Raw genomic sequence first — 20,492 nt, 5'->3', positions numbered from 1 at the left:
TCCGAGAAAGGGGTCAAGAGTCTCCTGCCGAAAACAGATTTCCCTTGTAGAAATCCACCGGCAAGCAATTAACTATGCAACGGGCCCGCCCCTGGGCGGCATGGAGCAGGGGCCGGGGTGGGAAGGGAAGGCCCCCCGCCCCCACCGTGGCTTTTCCACGCAGCCGGAAGAGTGTCCTGCAAAGTCACCCCCGATGCTTGTCAAAATGTGTGCGTACCGTCAATGTGAGGGGTTCGGTCAATACCTGTGCTCTCACTGTCGACAGATTAAATGGCAAGACCAGGGGCGCCTGGGTGGCGCAGTCGGTTAAGCGTCCGACTTCAGCCAGGTCACGATCTCGCGGTCCCCGAGTTCGAGCCCCGCGTCAGGCTCTGGGCTGATGGCTCAGAGCCTGGAGCCTGTTTCCGATTCTGTGTCTCCCTCTCTCTCTGCCCCTCCCCCGTTCATGCTCTGTCTCTCTGTCCCAAAAATAAATAAATGTTGAAAAAAAAAATTTTTAAATAGCAAGACTGAAAACAGCCACAGTTCTCAAGCGGTGAGGGGTGTCAATTTCAAGATATCTGGACAACGGTGATCGATATAGCAAGGTCACGGGGAACACTGTCTTCAGCTGTCTCTGGCCCTGGCCCTTGCCCGTGCTGGTCCCTCAGCCTGGACCACCTGCTCCCCTTGTCTCTACAGGGCCGGGCCTCACTCAGCCTCTGGGCTCAGATGTTGCCTCCTTCGGGAAGGCTTCCCGGAAGCACACCCCCATCACTCAGCCTCTAGGCAGGTGCCTATGCACGAGGCTCTGCATGTGTCCCCACAAGCGCAGATGCCACAACCACTGCCACCACCTGTTTCTGCCTCTGTCCCCCCACAGGGGACCCTTCAGCTGGAGACACCGAGTCTCTCCTCTTTTAAAAAAAAAAAAATGTTTATTTTTGAGTGAGAGAGAGAGAGAGTAAGTGGGGGAGGGGAAGAGAGGGAGACACAGAATCTGAAGCAGCTCCAGGCTCTGAGCTATCAGCACAGAGCCCGATGAGGGACTTGAACTCACGAACCGTGAGATCATGTCCTGAGCTGAAGTCTGTCGCTCAACTGACTGAGCCACCCAGGCGCCCCTCTCCTTTTCTTACCCCTGAGTGGCCGGGGGAGCCCAGCATGGATGGGGCCTTGGCCAATGTGTGCCGAATGAGTGAATGACCGACTTCCCTGAGGCCCGGTGCGCACTCAGAGAAAACTGGAATTGAACTCGGGCCATCAGAGGCCAGCCGGATGGGCCTTGGGTAGGGACGGGGTGGGGGGGCGTCCTTGGAGCCCAGACTCCTCCGAGACTGAGGATCTTTGAAGTCCAAGGGCTGCACAGGTAGGGCCTTCGTTCTTGGCAGAATCACCAGGGCCCGGGATGTCAGACCCACCTCTGTCCTCACCTCGCACCCCCGGCCCGGAGGCCTCATCCCCCACCAGCTCGGAAAGCTTTGGTCACACCCCGGGACCCAAGGACCACACCTGGAGGCACCATTCTTGCAGAAGCTTTATTTATTCATGGATTGAAATTTGGGGTCCAGACTCAGCTACCTCAGTGCCGTCAGCCCAGCATGAGCCACATTGACCCAGGTTGACCCAAGCCCCATCCCTGAGACCCAGGAACACTCATTTATATGATGAGGTACTGTTGTTTTGCTGGATCGTGTCCCAGAACTCTGGAGGATAATCCCACGCAAAGCAGAGGCCCGTGATGCCTAAAAGCTTGCACTGGCCACAGATTCCTGTGAGCACTTTCTTGAACTGGTCGGGGTAGACGAAAAAGTAGTTGCCATCGTCCTTCCCGAATGTGGCATAGCGCTCTGTATTTGTGTATAGGTTCAGGGACCGGAGATACATTTTGTAGGAGCCACTTATCCCTATGATGCGCTCTCCCGGATAGAGGATGAATTCCTGTGGAGTTCCGGATGACGGACAACCAGACATGGTGGTCCAGGAGGGTCCATATCGCACCTGGATACTGGGAGACAGGGAAGCGTTGGAGGGCCAGACCTAGGCTGGATCAGCACTCCCCAGGTGCTCTATCGCCTGGCAAGGACAGCAGCCCTGTCCCTACAGGTACGTGTCCCCACGCACGTGGATTTGGGCTCCTGACACAGAGGTCCCGGTCTCAGACCCCTCCCTGATGCTTTCGGGCTCTGTGATCTTGGGCTCATCACCCGACCTCTCTGGGCCTGTGTCCTCACCTGCAAAGTGGGAGTGGTTCGGGGGGTGGGGGGTGGGGGGGGAGGTCCCTGAGACCGTTGGTAAGGGGAGCTTGGAACACAGTGCCACTCGGGCAGTGCCCCCTGCTGCCACTGCTCACAGTGGGGAGCTGTCCCCGGGCCCAGCTTGCACCTTCTGAGCCCCAGATACTGAGCAGACCAGGTCACAGGTCAGAGAAGCAGGTGACTCCCTCACTCCCCTGGGAGAGTTCCACCAGCTCTGCCCATCGGGGCGTCCCTGACCCCCCACGCCGCCTCCCCCCCCTGCCCTGCCCACACTCTGTCCCCTACGGTGCTGGCCGCCCTCCCCAGGACTGTACGTGCAGACCCAGCGAAGGCACAAGGGGAAAAGGTGCTAAGCCCTCTTCCCAGGGTCCCGAGGCCGTGGTGATAGGGCTTCGTGGCCCTGCTCCTACTCACCTCTTCAGTATGCCCAAGGAACCTACGGCCACCCGGATTCCGGTGATTTCATATTCGTGGTCTCTGGGTGTGCTGAAGTATTTGCCTCCTCCGCTCCCGTACATCTCTAGATGGATGAAGGGACGGGGTCAGGGAGAGGAAAAACCCAGACGCTAATATGTGGCTCATCCCTGCCCTGGACCGAGTGCCGCCGTGCAGGGACACGGCAGGGTCCTGAGACTAGAGTCAGTCTGCGGTCAGGGCCGGGCCCAGACCCGGGGCCTCCCGGAGCACGCAGGGGAGGGTGGCCGCTGGGACCAGAGGGCGCACACCCGCCAGACTTACGTGCTGCCAAGCAGGTGCTCCACAGGAGGGCGAGTGTCAGTCTCAGCAGCATGGCTTCTGGAAGGTGAGTCCCAAGGCTCCTGGAGGGAAGAGAAAGACTCGGAGAGGAGCCCCGTCCGGCCCGGCCAGGCCCCGTCGTGGGGCGCAAACACAGCCTTACCTGGTGGGGAGAGTCCTGTGGCCCAATCCCGGTCCTGCGGAGTCTTGCTCCTGGACACTCCGCCTGGCCCTATATACCCTCCCCGTCCCTGTGGGCCCCCGTCCAGAAGGAAGGAACAAGGGCCACCAGGGTGGAAGAAGGAGCTGGGCGGTGGGGGCTCTTCCTGGGGGAATCCCAGAGCCATTCTACAGGAGCCTTCCGGACACGCTGTGTTTATTGTCTCGGCCCCACGGCCTACACAAACAAGACGGGACAGTGACAGGTTTTGTCTGTCGCTTCTGGGTCTCTCTCCCCAGCACGTAGACTAGAGCTGCCCTTCAGACGTGGGGCACTTTGCTGAGAGCCCTCCCCAGCTGGGCCAGAAAGGTGTCCACCCCATGGGGGAGCTGCCCTCTGGAAGCCCACAGAAGCTCCCTGGGGCCCGGGGGTCCCTGCGTGGTGCACAACCCGGCTCAGGACCTTATCCAGGCCCGCGTGGAGCCTGCGGTCCCCTGGGCTTCCCCGAGCTCAGGCTGAGCTCCCTGTGACCCTCGGAGAGCTGGGCTGTGTGCCTGGTGCCAGGTGGGAGAGACCCCAGGGGCTGGCCCTCCACGGCCTGTCACCTGGCAAACAGTGCCAGTGTTTGCTTTGTGCAGGGAACGTGTGTGGCTGGGACGGGCTGGCCTCAAGGGGCCTCAGGCGGACCGGACGGCAGAGGTGACGGACTCAGGCACGGATCGGGGAGAGGGCGGTTCTCCAGGCCAGTGCCCCCGACGGCCGCTGGGGTCAGGCCGGGGTCAGGCTTAGCTGGGAGGTGACGGTACTTGTCCGGGGCTGGGGTTCTGAGGCCCCTGCTGCTGCCACCGGTCCAGGCTCCCTGTGACGGGTTGGAGCTGAGGCCATCAGGGCCTCCACCCTTCGAGAAAAACCACCGGGTCGCGGTCATCAACTCGGGAGGGGGCACTGGAGCCACACGGCGTCCAAATCTCGGCTTCCCTGCTTCCCGGCATCCCGTCCGGGGACCTCCCGTCACCCGAGTGCCGCGATTGTGCCATCTGATGTCTGTGCAGGGGCCCAAAGACTCACGCGTACCGCCAGGCGTACGGGGTGGTTCTTGGCCGCCTCCTTTGAAATTGCAGAATATCAGGAAAAACACGCTGCTGCCTTTGGTGACGAATCACAGACGGGACGGTGTCGTCAGCGGTGGAGTTCTACACGGGCACGAAGAAGGCATGGGGCCGCTCCCGCGGCACTGCTCCTCGGCCCCAGGAACCAGGCTCGGTAGAAAGCAGGGTGTTGGGGAAGGCCCCAGTAGGTCACAAGAAAAGGGGTGCGAAGAATGGCCTCGCGTGTGCGCTGACCCGCTCTGGAAGGGCCGCTCACCTCACTGGGATCGCTGGGATGGTGGTGCCGGAAGGGGGGGGGGGGCGTCTACCCGGCACCTCCCGCAAGTACAGCAGGTGTCTGGGCCAGGGGTTCGCGGACTGAGGCCCGCAGGCCCCATCCAGCACGCCCGCCCCGCCTGTTTTAGCGCGGCCCATGAGCTAGAGCGCTTTCTACGTTTTGAAATGCTTAGAAAACCATTGAGACGAATAGTAGCACGTGAAAATTCTACGGCATTCCAGGGCCGTTGCCCGCAGATAACGTTAGGAGCACACAGCCAGGGCCATTCATTTGTGTATCGTCTGGGGCTGCTGTCACCCCACAACAGCGGAGCCGAGCAGTTGCGACAGAGACTTTGTGACCCGGAAAACCTAACACGTGCGATCTCGGGCCCTTCACCCACAAAGTCAGCTGATCCCGGGTGGGTCCCCGTTGCCCGCCCTGGAGCGGAGGCAGCCTCGTCCACAGCCATTCACAACCCGCCTTCGGAGCCCCTCTCTGCTCTGGCCTTGGCCCTTCCTTGCGGCCCTGCACCCGTCTCCCTCGGAAGGCCCCTTGGGGCTCAGGCCCCTGCTGACTCAGGTTGGGAGGTAAGGGCTCCCCGACCCGTCCTCCCAATGCTCCCGCCACTCCCAGGGGCAGTCAGGCCCACAGACGGGGCAGGCGTGGGGCGGAGGGCACGGGCAGCTGAGCCCGTCCACAGGCCCCCAGAACCTGCGGGGGGGGGGGCCGGGGGCGCAATAGGCCCGGGCGCCCGGCAGGCACAGCTCTGGAGGAAAGGCCTGGCGGCCACACAAAGGGGACTCTGTTCCGATCCTGCCACAGCCGCTGGGCGCTGTCGAAGGTTTTGCTGCCAATTCACGTGCCAGGCTGGCTGGGCTTCGCGCCCAGAGGAGGGTCCGTGTGGACCGGAACTCCGGGAAGCACCACCTGGGGTGGGGGCTGGGAGAAGAGCCGGCCGCTGCCCAGACAACGGGGGTGACAGCACGGGCCCGAAAGCGCACTCAAGGTGCGCGTTCAGAGTGCGTGAACGTGCGCTCACATACGGATGCGTCCTCCCCACGCACCGGGGTTTGCACACGGCCCGCACACACACACACACACACACACACACACACACACACACTCGTGCACACGTCTTTCAGAAGGTCAGCCCTGCCCCCTCAGCTACCTGCCCAGCTGGCCCTGGGGAGACTGAACACACGCCCTTTGTCCCTGGGGGTGGGGGCATTTGCAAGGCGGTGACCTCAGCCTGCCAGGAGCGGGACACGGGGACTTCTTTCAGCAGGGGTGGGAGGTTGAGTCCGATCTCCTGGCCCTCTGGTGCGGGGCTGGGGGGCACCGCTCTGTGCCCGCAGCCTGAGGCACAGAGGACGAGAAGGCCTCAATGCCCGCTGATGCCACGCTCCGAGCTGAGCATTTTTCTCCACTCTGCCCGGAGAAGCTGAACGCTTTTAGTGGAACGCCGGGACACCCGAGCGCACGTTTTGTCTCATCTTTTATGGGATTAAAATCGCGCTAGTGCGAGTGTAGAAAAAAAGACGGACCATCCCCAAGCGTCAACTCCAGGGGGGGCAGGACATCCAGGCTCCGATTCCCCGAGGCCGTCCTGGCACACGTGTGCGTGACCCGGTGCATCGGTTGGCTGCGGCTGCTGTGACAAACAGCACGTCACCTCCCTCGGGCCTCGCCTCCAAGGGCCATCGCGCTGAGGGTGAAGGCTTCCGCACATGAATGGGGACACGCACACGCAGTCCACAGCCCTGGTCGCCGTCTACCCGAGACTCCCCTGGGGCTGGCACCCCTCCCCCACTGCTCTCCTGACCTCCTCCAGGGGCCCTTCCCGCTGACGACACTGCTGACCTTGTGGGCTCAGCACGCTGCCGGCCCCGGGACGTCGCTGCTGCCCGAGCTTCCGACCCGCCCACGTTCTGAGCCTGCTCTCTGCTGCCCGTGTGCCGCCACTCCGGGCCTCCGTCTCTTGCTCTGTGGACGGGCCCCTAACGGATGCCCCTGTGTGAGGTCGTGAGGCAGAAGAGGACAGTGTGCAGGTCTCAGCAATCTGTCTGTGTTCCTGAGGACGCGGTCAGATGGCGCCCCCTGTCCCTTTCGGTATCAGGTGCCGGGGCCACATCAAACTGGTTTTTGAATCACGCGCTCGGCTCCTTCCCAAGGATGGTCGAGCCCTCCCTGGGTGGGCTGCCGAGGGCAGGAGCCCCGTGGGGGCGTCTCTGGGCTGGGGGGCCACCTCCCGATAGCGAGCGGACGCCATCCACACCGCACCCACGGGAGGGCCCGGAGCTTCCCAAGACCATGGCTCTCCACCAAGGGCAGGGGGTCCGAGTGGACCCAGGCAAGCTAGAGTCTTCCAAGTATAAAGTCAGCAGACATTCTCCCCAACATTTTACTACGCAAATATTGAAGCCTGTTACAAAGTTGAAAGATTTTCACAGCCGACACCTGACCCACTCACACTCGGCCAATTACCACGTTATTGTTTTTGCACCGTCGTGTCAGTGGATGTCTGTGTGACCGGCCAGCCACCCCGCCGCGGGGTCCTGTTCTGGATGCACGGAAACATGACAACCTCAGCTGCAGACCAGGGCCCCTCCTCTCAGACACCACATCACGCGTGTCACGAAGGAGACCTTGTATGGGGCTATCCCCCCCCCAACTTTGAAGTACAATTTTCATGCAAGGGAATCACAGATCTGGAAGTGTCTATTCATGGGGTTTCGACAGACGCACGTAGCTCTCTCAGCCAGGCCTCTTTCTAGCCACAGAGCACGCTGTCGCCCCAGAAAGCTCCCTCCTGCTGTTCCCCGTCTGTCCTCCCACCACCGGGCAAGCCCGGCCACAGCAGACATTCTTGACCTCGTGACGCTGTAGGCGCATCGAGGGGATTATCCACTTTTTAGGGAAAAGAATGGGTGATGAAATTAATCTGACCAGGAGCTCACATCGCAGGTTGAGTTCATTTAAATACAGACCAATACATACCTGTGGGAACCCTGGTCCCAGTGTGAATACAAAGTTACAAAAGTTAACAACCTTTGGACTAACGAGGACGTGAGGAACAAAATCGGGAGGGACAACACCGGCTTCCCGAGTGTCCTAACAAATGACCACGTCTGGTGGCTCAAGACAACAGAAACGGATCCTGTCCCGGCGCCGGGGACCGGGGTCCGGCATCCAGGCATCTGCTGGCCGCCGCGCGCAGCCCGAAGTCTCTGCAGAACGTTCCCTGCTTCTCCCAGTTGGTGGCGGGCGCCTCTTGGCTCCTAGCTGCACCCCCGGAGCTCAACTCTCCCCCCCGCCCACGGGTGCCGTTCCCCCGTGTGTGACTTCTCTTTTTCTCTCTCCTGACAGCTCTTTTTTTAAAAAATTTTTTTTTTCAACATTTATTTATTTTTGCGACAGAGAGAGACAGAGCATGAACAGGGGAGGGGCAGAGAGAGAGGGAGACACAGAATCGGAAACAGGCTCCAGGCTCTGAGCCATCAGCCCAGATCCCGACGCGGGGCTCGAACCCACGGACCGCGAGATCGTGACCTGGCTGAAGTCGGACGCTTAACCGACTGCGCCACCCAGGCACCCCTCTCCTGACAGCTCTTAAACTGCTTTCTACCCAAGATAATCCCAAGATCTCTACCTTGATCACGTCTGCAAAGAAAGGCCCTGTTCCCGATACGGTCACATCAGTTGTCCTGAGCGGACATATCCTTTTGGGGGGCCACAATCTAACCCGTTACAGGGCATCAACCGGTCAGCCTGAGGCCTACCTGGGAGCCTCTCCTGAACCCCAGACCCACTGCCCCCCACGTGCAAGTGGCCAGAACCCCACCCCCAGGCCCCCTGAGGCCCTGGCCCCCATCCACCCAACCCCAGCTGCCTCTCTCCGGTGAGAGGCCCCTGCCGTACAGCTGGGGCGCAACTCTCTCAGAGAATTATTCTCTTTGTAAACATCTTGCTGTTCTCTGGAGTCTGGAGGTGTCTGGGGGGAGCAGGCACGTGTGTGTCCAGGTCCCCGCCCGGCCCCACCCTACCTATGCTTCCTCCTGCCTGCCCTTGAACCTGCTTTTCCAAACAGACTTCTGGAACAGTGTTCAATCAGAAAAACGGCTATTTCCAGAGGGTGGGGTTTAGGACCTTTTTCGATTTCTCCCCTGTCCTTTGGATGGCTTTGATTTCTTTGGGTAAGACTGGACCGCTCCTACAAAAACAAAATGATTACATTTTTAAAAATTGGGATGCTTTTTTTTTTAACCTATAAGCTTACCAAGGCCATAGAAGTGGAAGCCCTCAGTGTCAAAAACACTGTAGGAAATAGGCCCCTCTTACTGTGTTGGAGTCTTTCTCGTGGTTTAGAAACCTTTGAAAACAGGAAGCCTGTGTGACCAAAGCACCCATGGAAAAGTTAGCCTAAGAAATGATTAGGAGGGTGCACCGAGATTTATAAAGATTTACATGGAGGTGCTGTTCTATTTTTTTTTTAACCTCACGTATTTATTTCAGGGAGAGGGATAGCGGGGAAGGGGCAGAAAGAGGGAGAGAAAATCCCAGGCAGGCTCTGCCCGGACACTGCTGATGCAGGGCTCGAACTCAGGAACCATGAGGTCACGGCCAGAGCCGCAACCAAGAGTTGGACGCTTAACGGACTGAGCCACTCAAGCGCCCCAGAGCTCTTTTCACAAACAAGTCTGGTTCCGCAATCACAGAGCCACTTGGCCCGTGATGGTAAACGGCCGTCCCGGCAGCGGCGTTTGTCAGGCGGGAACCAGCAGCCCCGGGCAGCGTGTGACACATCTTCAAGCTCCCGACGGACCGCGGCTCCTGCACAGGAAACCAGCCTGCTCTGTGGGCAGACGCTCTGCGTGCGAGGCTTTGCACCTGGCCTTCAGACCGGGGCAGGGACAGACCTCCTGGGGGCGGAGAGAAGGGGTCCGACACAGAGGCTGCTCAGGCTGGACACGGAATGGGGCACACGGCAACGGGAGGCAGGGGGCCAGGGTCCTCCTCCCACGGAAACAAGTGTGTGCAAACTGTGTTTCAGGCACCTGAGGTCCCCTGCACCCCTGCATTTCCGTGGGCCTGCTCGGTGAGCAAACATCCAACGAGGAAGCAGCACTCGGAAGCAGCACTCGGTGCCCTTCCGTCCCCTGCAGGGAGCGCCAGGCGGTGTGGACGGGGCGGCCGCAGCTCGCCAGGTGCCCCCTTGTGGCAGAGAGGGCACACAGCGGAGACAGGAGCTGAAAGACCAGAAGCCACCTGATCCGGGGATCCTACAGGAGGGGGCGGAGGGCGGGACTGCCAGAACCCAGCTGGGCCCAGAGACACGGGGCAGCTTCTCACACGTCTCTGGTGAATCTCCCCAGTCGAGGGTTCCACGGGAACCCTCAGTTCACTTCGGGAACACTGCCCACTGCATATCCTCGTGCAGGTTTCTTTCTTTCTTTAATGTTTATTTATTTACTTGGGGGGGGGGCGGCATCCAAGGGGGAGGAGCAGAAAGGGAGAGAGAATCCCAAGCAGGCTCCATGCTGTCAGTGCAGAGCTGGACACGGGGTTCGAACCCACGAACCATGAGATCATGACCTGAGCCAAAATCAAGAGTCAGACGCTTAACCGGGTGAGCCTGTCAGGAGCCCCGACTCCGGAGTATGGCCGGAGTCGCAAAAGACGAGTCCGCAAACAAAAATGCAGTTAGGCGAAGGTCCTCATGCTCGAGCGGGAACGAGGTCCGGACTCCAGAATGAAGCTTCTTTTTATCAGGATAATTGCTAAAAACTACGTGCGTCATGTCAGCTCCGCAAGCGTGTGAATCAATCTAATGGTTTAGCTTTTCAAGGTTGGGTTCCGAGTTCATTGGTTTCTATGACACTAGGAAGGGTCAGGTGTGAAGGAGGGTCCGGCCCTGGACAACGTTAACGGCTCTAGGCGCTCCTTACCGGCCGCGGGGCGTTCAGCTGTGTAAACATGTCCTAAGGCCTTGCGCCTTCTCCAGCCCTTCCCTTTGGAAGTCTTTTCCTTTGATGCTTCTCTCCTGCCTCTCCCACACCCTCTCACAGATTTCTGATGCGTTTTACCCCCATCAGAGTCCTAGAAAGGTCCTACGACAAGCAAACAAAGTTCACTCTCCCAGAAGTCTGTGGGCACGGGATCGCTTTACAAACAACGTCTATTAACAGCCTTTGGAAACAAGAGTCCGTGGAAAACGCATGAGAAGCCACAGCTGCGGGGCACGCGGCGCGGAGGAGGCCCGTGGCCAGGGTCTCACGCGGGGGCCTCTCGGGCTGGGAGCTGGCGTCCTCGGGCCACCCGGTGCTGATGGGGAGGAGGCTGGTGGTGACAGGTGACGACGATGACAGCCGATGCCTGGCGTTGTCCTCACTGCTTCACTCACTAGCCCGGTTCACTTCCCCGGCGGTGCGGAGGGGAGCGCAGGTGTGAAGGCACTGGGTGCCGTTCTCACCCCCGCCGCCGGGCACAGAGTGGCCGCGAGACAAACGCCGCCTCCGGCCACCGCGCGGCTACGAGCTGGAGCGCACACCGGCTGATTTGGGACCTTGGGTTTGCTGCCCTCACCCCTGGCGCTCCTGATTGTCCTTCGTCGCTTTCCAGGACAAAGACACGTGACTTCCACGCCCCATTTCCACTGCCTTCCACCTCTTAAGTCTTTCTTGCGTCCCTTCTGTCGCACAATCTCCTCACGTGGCCTCACTCCACTCTCTCTTCTGACCGCTTCCGGTTTAAGGACCTTGTGATGACACTGGTCCCACCTGGGCCATCCGGGATGACCTCCCCATGTCCCGTCCTTGGCTCATCTGCAGTGTCTTTCCCCACGAAAGTGACATCCTCAGTTTCCAGAGACGGGGATGCAGACAAGCACGGGCTCTGTGTTCTTGGCCACGACAGGTACGTTCCTCGGGGAGGAAGGCGGGCGACCACCGGGGAGCCTTCCTGTCCGAGAAGGACGTCGTGCTGCCCCTCCTCATTCGTTTGCTGGGTCTAGAGTTCAAAAACCTAAATAACTCTTTCTCAGATCTCGGAGACCCCGCGGCACCTCCTGCGAGCGCCGCGCTCCAGAATCCCGGCACTGTCGCACGGTCGCAAGCGGCGGCCCTGACGTTTGTCCTTAAAAAGCGGCGCAGGAACAGCGGTTTGGTTGGAAGCAGGTGGCCTGAGTCTGCATCTGTGGAGTCCCTTCCGTAAGCCTGAGGAAACGTCACTTGTCCACACACCATCTCAGGAGAGCAAGGGCAGTGGACTCTGTGGAGTGAACCGGGGACCCAGAGCTGCCCCGTGGTGACCCCGGGGCCCAGCGTGGACGGTCCCCCAGGGCTCACTCCCACCCCGGCCCGGACACGTCCAGCATCACCTGCACCGCAGGACGGGGAGGCGGGCGGCCACGGCCAGACCTCCCGGAGCCTGTCACTGATTCCTGGAGGGGTCACGGAGTGTCTCCACCACGAAGGCGCGTGGCTGCACCATCGTTGCTGGGCCACCGCAGGCTTTAGGACCGCCCACCGAAGGACCGCAAAGCTAGCGACCCACTGAGAGGTGGCACGAAGGACCGTAAGGTGCGTGACGAGCAGGATGACAGAGCGGAAGGAGCGACGTCACAAGGGAGGTCTGGAGGAAGAGCAGGCGGCCACCAGACAAAGGAGGGAACATTCTAGACAAAGGGAACAGCATCTGCAAGGACCCCGAGGCAGACAAGAGCTGGTCTCACGGGTGCCACGTGCCAGTGTCAGTGGAGGGGTGAGGGGTGGTGGGAGGCGGCCAGGTCCCTGCAGGGGTGGGGGGCCCAGCCTGGCCACGGGCCCCTGAGCAGCGGGGAGCCACAGTGAGTTTCCAGCGTCTGCTTGCCTTGCCGCCTGTGGACTCGAACCCTTCCCGCCGCGATGGAGGCAGGGAGGGAGGAAGAAGAAACAGCAAGACCCACCAGAGGCCGTGGTGGCCCCGAGTGAATCGACAGGGAGGGGAGGGGGGCTCTCCGCCTGGTGGGAAGACTTCGGTCTGGTGCGCCCACTCTCCCTATTTGGGGAACCAGGGCCCCCTTCCAGCCTTCCTCCCGGGATGTCGGGTGAGCAAGGGGGTCTGCTTTGAGGGGAGGCCGAGCCGTGCCCCTGCGGCTTCTCCGCTCCAGCAGGACTCTGCCTCCGCTGCCCTCGGCGGGAATCCCCTCATTTGGGCAAACGCCATCGGGCTGCTTCCCTCCCTGCCTCGGTTTCCCCGCTCCTCACTGGGGCCTCCCGGTGTCACCTCCCAAGTAAACTTCCCACGCCCCAGTCCTGGTCCCGGGTCGGCCCTTCGGGGACAGAGGTAGGACCGGGAACGTCTGGCATCTGGGTGGAGGGTCGCACCGGCATGAACACCGGGGGGCTCGGGATGCTCCCCCCGCTGCACCCCGCTCCGGTCTTCCTGGCCCCCAGCGACCCTGGGGTGACTGACGTCCTCCCATAAACTATCTTTCTGATTGAACCAACCAGAGAGGGCTCCGTGGTTCGCCACCCAAACCTGAATGGCGCAGACAGCTGGAGCGAGATTTAGGAGCGAAGGACTGGATCCCGGGGGGACCGTGAGGGTGTCCAGGGAGCCACCCGGGGCCACAGAATGCTCTGCGAGGCATCGATTCCAACACGCTAAGGAGTTTATTAGAAAAGGGACAAGGTGGGGGACGGGGCCTGGCTCAGCAGATGGCCCCAGCTCTCAGGACTCCGTTGGGCTCAGGCCGGCTGCGGGAGCCCGGCCCAGAGCCCAGCGAGGGGCAGGAGCAGCCGAGGGGGCTCCGGCCTGTGAGTGCTGCCGCGGGCCACCAGCATCCGGATCCAGTTGAAGTGCCTACTGACATTGGTGTAGACCCCGGGCCGGTTGGGTCTACCGCAGCCCGATCCCCAGCTCACGATGCCAACCTGAATCCACACACCTCTCTTTTCGCAGGCCAAGGGGCCACCGGAGTCACCCTGGGGAGCGGCGCGGGTGAGCCAGGCCTGGCGGCGAGTGGGCGGGGGGCTCCCAAGGGCCAGTGGAGACGGGAGGGACAGCAGGAGGGGCTGTGGAGCCGGGCAGACCGGGTGCACATCCTACCCCCCACCCCGGAAGTAAACAAGCCTCAGTTTCTGCATCTGTGAAGTGGGGCACTGGTCTCTACCCACTGGGATTGACACACGGACCAAACGAGGCGCGGGCCGCCCTCGGGCTTGGGGCTGGGGTGGAGAGGGACACTCACGAAGCAGGAATCCTTGCCTCCTTGGGAATCGCCAGCGCACACCATGTCCCCCCAGATGTCGTAGCGGACCAGGGGCTGTGTGTACAGGTAGTTACACATGGTGGTGTTGATGATGCCGACCTGTACTTCCTGGAGGAGGTAGGGGGCTGGCAGCACTGCCCAGGGCGAGGGGACAAAGAAAGACGGCACCCTGAGCCTCTCTTCTGCCATCTGCTTGGGAGAGATGGCACAGGCCACGGGGGAGGGGGGAGGGACGAGGGTCCCTGGGGCCAGCAGCACCCGGCACGTCGTGGGGGACGGACCCGCTGCCGCAGCTCATCGCCGAGGCCCGGCTTCCCTGCGGGCGCGTGCGGATGGCAAGCGGCCCCCGAGCCGGTGGGGAGGGACCGACACAGGTGAGCAGGGTTACGGTCACTGTGGTCCAGCTGCCCGTCAGGTGCTTCCAGGCCTTTCTTGGGGCCCCTGTGGCCCTCCGAGGGCGCGGCCTGATGGGGACCCACTCTCAGGTAAGGAAAGACTCGGCGGGGAGGGCTGCCCCTCCCACCCCCAGCAAAGCGCCGGGGAGGCGTCAGAGCCCATCGTGAACCCAAATCTGTCCAATTCCGAGCCACCGGCTGATCCGTCCGAGGACGTCACGAGGATACCACGGTTAACGTGTAGGTGGAGCCTCTGGTCCGCCAGGCACTCTGCTGAGCCCTCAGGGAGGAACCTCTTTAAATTTCAGAACCACGCTCTGTGCTGGGAACCGTTTCACCTTGTTCTGCAGATGAGGAGGCCCAGGCACAGGGGGAGGAGATGCCTGGCCTGGGGTCTCCCAACCGGAAGGAGGGAGAGCTAAGCCTCCCAGCAGGCAAGGGGGGTGGCGGCCAGAGTCACCTGCTACCTCCTAGTACGAGTCGGGAGCCTGGGGCCGGCCCTGACTACCTGTCAGCCTCGGGCCAGGGAGTCTGGTGGCTGGGTCCCTTGGTTCACACCCACTCAGCCCTTTGGGCCGGGAGGGATCTGCAGGGGGAGCAGGGGGAGCAGGGGGACACTCTCTCCAGTCCCTTGTAAGGAAGGGACAGGACCCCAACTCTAAAGGAAGGCAGGACCAGCGCAGGTTTCTCTCTCCGCCCTGCCAACCCCCGATGTGTGACCTCGAGGACACGTTGTTCTCTCGCTCAGTGAGCCCCGGCTTCTCCACTGACTCCTTCTGGGACCTTACGGCCACTTCTGTAAGTCTCTCCCTTTCCTCATTGATAAAGCAGGTATAAAAATGGCCCTGCCTCATTCGCAGGTAAGGCCCAGAAGAGAGACCTCACCCTGCTCGGTCCGCAGGGTCCAGAGCCTAGAACAGTGTCGGCACGAGGCGCGCCCTCGAGGAACCTTCTCTGCCATCACTGCTGAGGGAGGGGTGCTGCCGGAAGGGGCCAGGCCAGGGAGGAACATAGGGGGCCGCCCAGGCATAGGAGCCAGGCCCTGTGTGTGGCGCTCAGGACCCAGGGCACCTCGGGGCAGAGGTGCACGGGTGACGCTTCAGGCTGGCCCAAGGACCGCCCCCCACAGATTTAGTGGGGAGTCAGAGAAAGGAGATGCTTTGACATTGCAAAGACAGACAACGGGCTCAGGACTCCAGGCAAGGAGACAGGGTGGCAAGGCAGGTAGGTGCAGAAGGTATGGAAAAGCCAAAGCGGGGAGGTGGGATGGCTGGGGGCTGGGTGAGCACCCGTGCTGAGCCGAAAGAACGCACACAAAACCACTGAGGCCTTTCTAACGCGACCTCCGCCAACCCCGACACCCTTGCAGGCTGGGTGCGGAGCGCGGGCCTGGGCCCAGCTGGCCTCCCTCTCACTGTGGCTTCGGGCTCACAGTCTCTGGAAGGCAGAGGGAACGGGGTGTGGGGACAGGAGGTCCTGCCCTGGCGGGGGGCGGGGGGCAGGCACTGCTGGGCAGCCCCCAGGAGGGACCCAGCTGCACAGAGACCCAGGTGGGGGCTGCTGAAGCCGCTGTGGACGGAACAGACGGCGGAGCCCGCAGCCCCCCTGCCCCACCCCCCACCTGCCCCCAGCCTCACCTTGATCTTCTCCGATGTGCCCCCAGCCCGTCACCCAGCAGTCAGTCTGGTTCTGGAACTCCGAGGAAGAGGCCGCAACACAGACGGGGTGGATGTACTTATTGTAGGTGACGGAGGAGGACAGCTTCAGCAGGGCGATGTCAGGGGATGAAGCCCCCAGATACATGGGGTTCAAAATGATCTCCTCCACCTGGTACCGGTTGTAGTAGGCCTCCAGATTCCAGATAGACGGTGAGGCAGACAGCTCGCCAAACTGCACGGACCACTCAAAGGGATCAGTGTGCCTGGCAGGGGAGGAGCGGGCGGTCAGGGGTCTTTACAGGAGGGAGGGGCCCTGAGCCCACCTGAGGTCTTAGGGCCTGGGGGCAGCAGCGTGCCTCCGCCTGAGGTGTGGTCACCTCAGCCAGGGGGCCGCCTCCCACAGCCGTCCTAAAAAGGAATGAATCGATGCACGCACGGGACCAGACACTTGCCGTCACCACTGTTGCCGCAGGCCAGGCTCTGTGCCCAGAGCTCGCCCACCTCGGTCCGCCCCGTGGTGCACCTGCACGGGGGGTGGTGGGATGAGGAGGGGGCGGCTGGTGCTGCCATCCGGGGAGAAGAGAAGACAGCAAAGAACACGACACAAAAGGGCACGGGAATGCTGTAAAGAACGCTCTGGAAAAAACGGAACCGGGTTTTCTCACGTGGCTGCAGCGGGGCCCGGGGCTCGGGAGCATAAGAGAGCTGAATCCGCACGCGTCAGGCCCGGAGGACGCGTCCCCCCAACCCCGATTCGGAGGGCCGCCCGCCCCCAGACTCACTTTTCAAAGCAGTGCGCGGCCGACAGCACCCAGCGGCGGTTGAGCAGGCTGGCGCCGCAGTGGTGGGCGCCCCACAAGCGCAGGCTGCCCTGCCACGGCCAGCGCCCCAGCTCCGAGTCCTTGCCGCCCACCACGCGCGTCGTCGAAACGGTTCGGCGGCCGCAGGGCCCTGGGACGGACACACGGGCACGCGGCTGAGCCGCACGACCCCGGCCGCCCCACCGGCCCGCGCGAACCAACGCGAGGGGCCCCTGGGAAAACGCGCGCGTCAGGGCCGCGCCGCCCAGGGACCGGGGGACCTCGCGCCCCTCCCCACGTGGCGCCCGGGCGCCGCCCCTCCATCCCCCCCCCCCCCCCCCGCCGGGGCCCGGCAGTTACACGTGAGCAACGACGAGTTCTCGAAACCTGGGCGGGGAGAGGAAAAGATGAGGCGCCCCTTGCGCTCCGGCTCAGGTGCCCTGCGCGGGGAGGCGCGCGTCCCGGGCGCCTTACCTGGAAACAGCTGGTCCAGATCCTGAACGTCTGGGGGGCCCGGAGGAGGGATGGCGGGCGGCCAGGTGAGCTCCCCGCGGTCTGCACGCGCCCCGGCCGTCCCCCACCACCCCTGGGGCGGCCCGCAGCCCCCGCCTCAGCTCACCCTGTCCCCGGAGCCCCGCTCGCACCAACAGCTGCGCCAGCAGCAGCGCCCGGACGCGCGCGCCCATGGCCGCCTCTGCCGCCTCGCGGCGCCCCCTCTGCTTCCGCCCGCTCGGGGCGCCTAACCCCGACGGGGGGGGGGCAGGGAACGCCCGCGACGCTGCCCCCCCCCCCCGCCCCCAGCGGGACCGGTCCCGGTCCGAGGGCTTCGAGCTGGGTACCCCAACCACACCGTGCCCCCAAACGGTTCTTGTCTGCAGCCCTGGGATCCCGGCTGCCAGGCTCATTGCCCCCCTTCCTCCACCCAGCGCTTCTTCGGGGAAGGGCCAAGGCCGGTCCCCACCAGGACCCCCGTGAGAGCAAGTCCTCACCGAAAGCCCGCTGGGGACCTGGCGGTATTGGGCAGAGCCAGGAAGAGAAGATTCGTGTTTTCCCTTCTTGGAGAAGACTCGGGGAAGTGATGGTCTCTGGTCTCTTCCCCACCTGAGCCCACAGGCAGGCTAGTCCCTGCCAAGCCTGGCTGCCCCCTGGTGGCAGGCTCCGGCCCCCGCATTCCTCTCCTCCTCCTCCCCACCTCCCCCTCTCCCCCCTTCCCCACCTCCTCCAATTTAAATCTTGGAAGTTGAAACCCCTTTCACAAACTTTCTTTCCTGCCCAGGTCCTTGGGGGAACAAAATGGCCCAAATGAGAGAGGCACCCCTAGGCTATCTGTCTCCCAGTGTCCCCGTGACCAGTGACTCTCCTAAGCGAGGTTCTGGGAGGCTGTGCCTTCCTGGTGCCCCCGTCTGTGTCCTAAGCACTATCGGGGGTGTGGTGGGATTCACAAAATGATGAGTTTCCCAGCACTGGCTTCTGGGGTCCCTCCAGTCAGGGGAGCCAGCCTGGACTAGGTGTCCCCCCTGTGGGAGCCCCGCTCCAGGGCCTGGCCCCACAACACGCTCAGCTGGGCCTGGGTGGTGAGCGCCCAAGGGATCGGGAGCAGGTGGCACAGGCGAGAGGGTTCCCCGCGGTGTCCTGGATCCAGGGCACCCTGAGAGAGACGCTGGTGACACCCGGGGTGCCGGGTGACACGAAACCTCCTCCAGAGGGTGAAGCTGGCCTGTCGGCACACCTCCTTGACTTCACACACTGGGGTGTCTCCCACAAGTCAGCTGCAGAGTGGGGGCTGCGGGCATGGGCTCCGGCAGATGGGCTCAGGGACAGGACGGGACCGGGTCCCTGGCACGGGGGCGGAGTTCCCTAAACGGTTCCCCTCTGTGGCCCTTGGCACCACAGCACTTGTAACTGGCCAATCTCCTGTGAGCTCCCTGCGGTTGGGGCCAAGTGTGGCACATGGCCCGAGTCACAGGGCCGGCGACTGCCTTCTGGTGCCTTACAGGGACCCCAGGCAGTCCCTTGTCCACTGCACCCCGAGGGATGGCTGCGGCCCCAGGTCTTGCCAAAACCATCCCGGCTCTCCCAGTGCGCGACAGCCCCGCCCCTCACCGGTCCCCTCCCCTAGTGAACCCCGGGCTGGCTCCAGCCTGGGGTCGCCTCTCCCTGCAGACTCCTGTCCCAGGTCCCAGAGAGTTGCACGGCAGGCTCCCTCACGGCGGGGCTCGGTGCTAACGTCACCCCTCAGCGAAGCTTCTCTGCTGGCTTCCCGTCTACAGCGAGCTTGCTGCCTCCTCCCCCTCGGAGGGCTGTTTCACTACAAGCCGCACTTCCTTCCCAGCCGTTTGAAGCATCCACGGCCATCTGGTTTGTCGCGTGTGCATCTGCCCATTGGCTGCGTCCCGGGCCCATGAGGGGCAGTCTTGGTGTCTGTGGAACCTAAGGGCTGATGGAGCAGTAAAGGAAGGGGTGGAAGGAGACAAGGTAGGCGGAGAAGAGGGGATGCAGGTTGGCGGAGCCTCTCCCAGGGTGGAGAGGGTCCCTGTTGTGGCCGTCCTAGAGGGACCTCCGGGTCTCCTGGCCCAGGAGGAGTGCTGCGTGGGGCGGGGGGGGGGGGGGGGAGCGCCAGGGGGAGGCCAGTGGCCCCTCCACGCTCCGTGGGGGATGTCTGCCCTTTGGGATACAGAGGCAGGGTGTGCAAAGCCCAGGGGGGTCCTGGAGGTCCCTGTCGTCCTCTCCTTCTCCCTATCCTTGCTGCCTCGCCTCCCCCCCACTCCCCCAGGCGCCGGCCCCAGAAGCAGCCTGGAGAAGGCGGGCGGCGGCAGCCGGAGTCCACGTCTGTGGTCACACGTGCAGGAGGGGCGCGCACTCGCCCCTGGCGTGCCTGGCGGGCCACCCAGCACGCTGTTCCAGCCGGCACGCGGCCGTGGGTGCGTGGCGAGCGCGGCGATGACCTCGGTGGTGAGCCCGTGGCTCTGGCGTGGATGCCGGATGCTACTGGGGATCCAGCTCGGGCTCCGTTCCCCCAGGGCCGGCTGCCAGGCGGGAGGCCCGCTCTTCTGCCTGGGGCTCGGGGCTCGGGGCTCGGGGCCATCCTTGGCCACAGGCCCCCCCCATGCCACCCAGCAGTGGCCATCCTGGCTGGGCCCCGGGGCTGGGGCTGGGAGTACCTCCCTGGCTCTCTGGCCATCAGGAGACAACCCTGACGGAGACATACAGGCCCTGTGCGTCCAGAGAAGGCTCCAGAGGGGGCTGCGGGGCTCAGAGGAGCAAGGACAGGGGATGCTGCGGAGGAAGCCCTGGAGGGGCGGGGTGGGGGGGGCCAGAGGGGGAAGGGTTCTCAGCATGCTGCCTGCGGGGAGGGAGCCCCTGCCGGAGGTGACCCCTCGGCTGCCCGTGGGCCGGGGTGGGGACGCCCGGGACGGAGGCTGAGGGTCCCGCTGAAAGGGGCCCAGCCTGCGCTCGTCTCCTCCCATCCCCTGCCCTGGTCGTAAACTGCAGGGGCGTCCAGTCACTCGCACCCCGGCCTCAGGTCCCAGCCCTGTGTCGCCTCCTCCAGCTGCCGGCTCACACGTGGCCCCTGGAGAGACAGGCTGGGGAAGGAGGGCGAGAGCCGGGCAGAGAGCTCAGCCTGGCTCTGATGTTCATACTTGGGGTGATGTGGATGCACCCCCAGCCCTGCCATGACCCCACTGTGCCTGGGGACGGGGCTGCTAGAGCGAGCGGGCTTGGGCAAGCCCTGGAGCTTGAAGTCCTCGGTTTCCCTGTCTGAGGAAAGTGGGAACATTAGTAACGCGGACCTCTGAGGCCTGCCGTGAGCTTGTGGTGACACCCTGGGGGTAAAGCTCCCACAAACAGGAAGTGCTTTAAAATACACCTTTCTGGGGCCCCCGAGGCA

The 20,492-nt window shown here is 63.0% G+C and overlaps 3 protein-coding genes and 1 long non-coding RNA gene across 4 annotated transcripts in view; 2 read left to right on the top strand and 2 right to left on the bottom strand.

Moving 5' to 3' along the window:
• Positions 1-20,492, top strand: part of PRSS22 (serine protease 22) — a 146,430-nt gene that overhangs the window by 37,710 nt on the left and 88,228 nt on the right. The window lies entirely within an intron of this gene.
• On the top strand, positions 973-8,969 carry LOC147573199 (uncharacterized). The gene is made up of 2 exons (XR_015245288.1): positions 973-2,085; positions 8,107-8,969. It is a non-coding gene; the product is annotated as an uncharacterized LOC147573199 (long non-coding RNA).
• Positions 1,504-3,163, bottom strand: ZG16B (zymogen granule protein 16B). Its single transcript, XM_086691531.1, has 4 exons — positions 3,136-3,163; positions 2,976-3,055; positions 2,652-2,757; positions 1,504-1,987 (listed from the first exon to the last, which is right to left on the bottom strand). Exons 2-4 carry the CDS (start codon positions 3,025-3,027, stop codon positions 1,636-1,638), a joined length of 510 nt encoding a protein of 169 aa, XP_086547657.1. The 5' UTR covers positions 3,028-3,055; positions 3,136-3,163; the 3' UTR covers positions 1,504-1,635.
• On the bottom strand, positions 13,133-17,289 carry LOC112853110 (testisin-like). Its single transcript, XM_086692769.1, has 7 exons — positions 17,223-17,289; positions 17,078-17,107; positions 16,964-16,990; positions 16,586-16,754; positions 15,783-16,066; positions 13,730-13,884; positions 13,133-13,463 (listed from the first exon to the last, which is right to left on the bottom strand). Exons 1-7 carry the CDS (start codon positions 17,287-17,289, stop codon positions 13,227-13,229), a joined length of 969 nt encoding a protein of 322 aa, XP_086548895.1. The 3' UTR covers positions 13,133-13,226.

The sequence above is a fragment of the Puma concolor genome, chromosome E3 (genome assembly GCF_028749965.1).
Source record: "Puma concolor isolate L17-30 chromosome E3, mPumCon1.1.hap2, whole genome shotgun sequence".
In the NCBI taxonomy this organism is placed as follows: Eukaryota; Metazoa; Chordata; class Mammalia; order Carnivora; family Felidae; genus Puma; species Puma concolor.
This window is presented reverse-complemented; position numbering and strand designations above follow the sequence as displayed.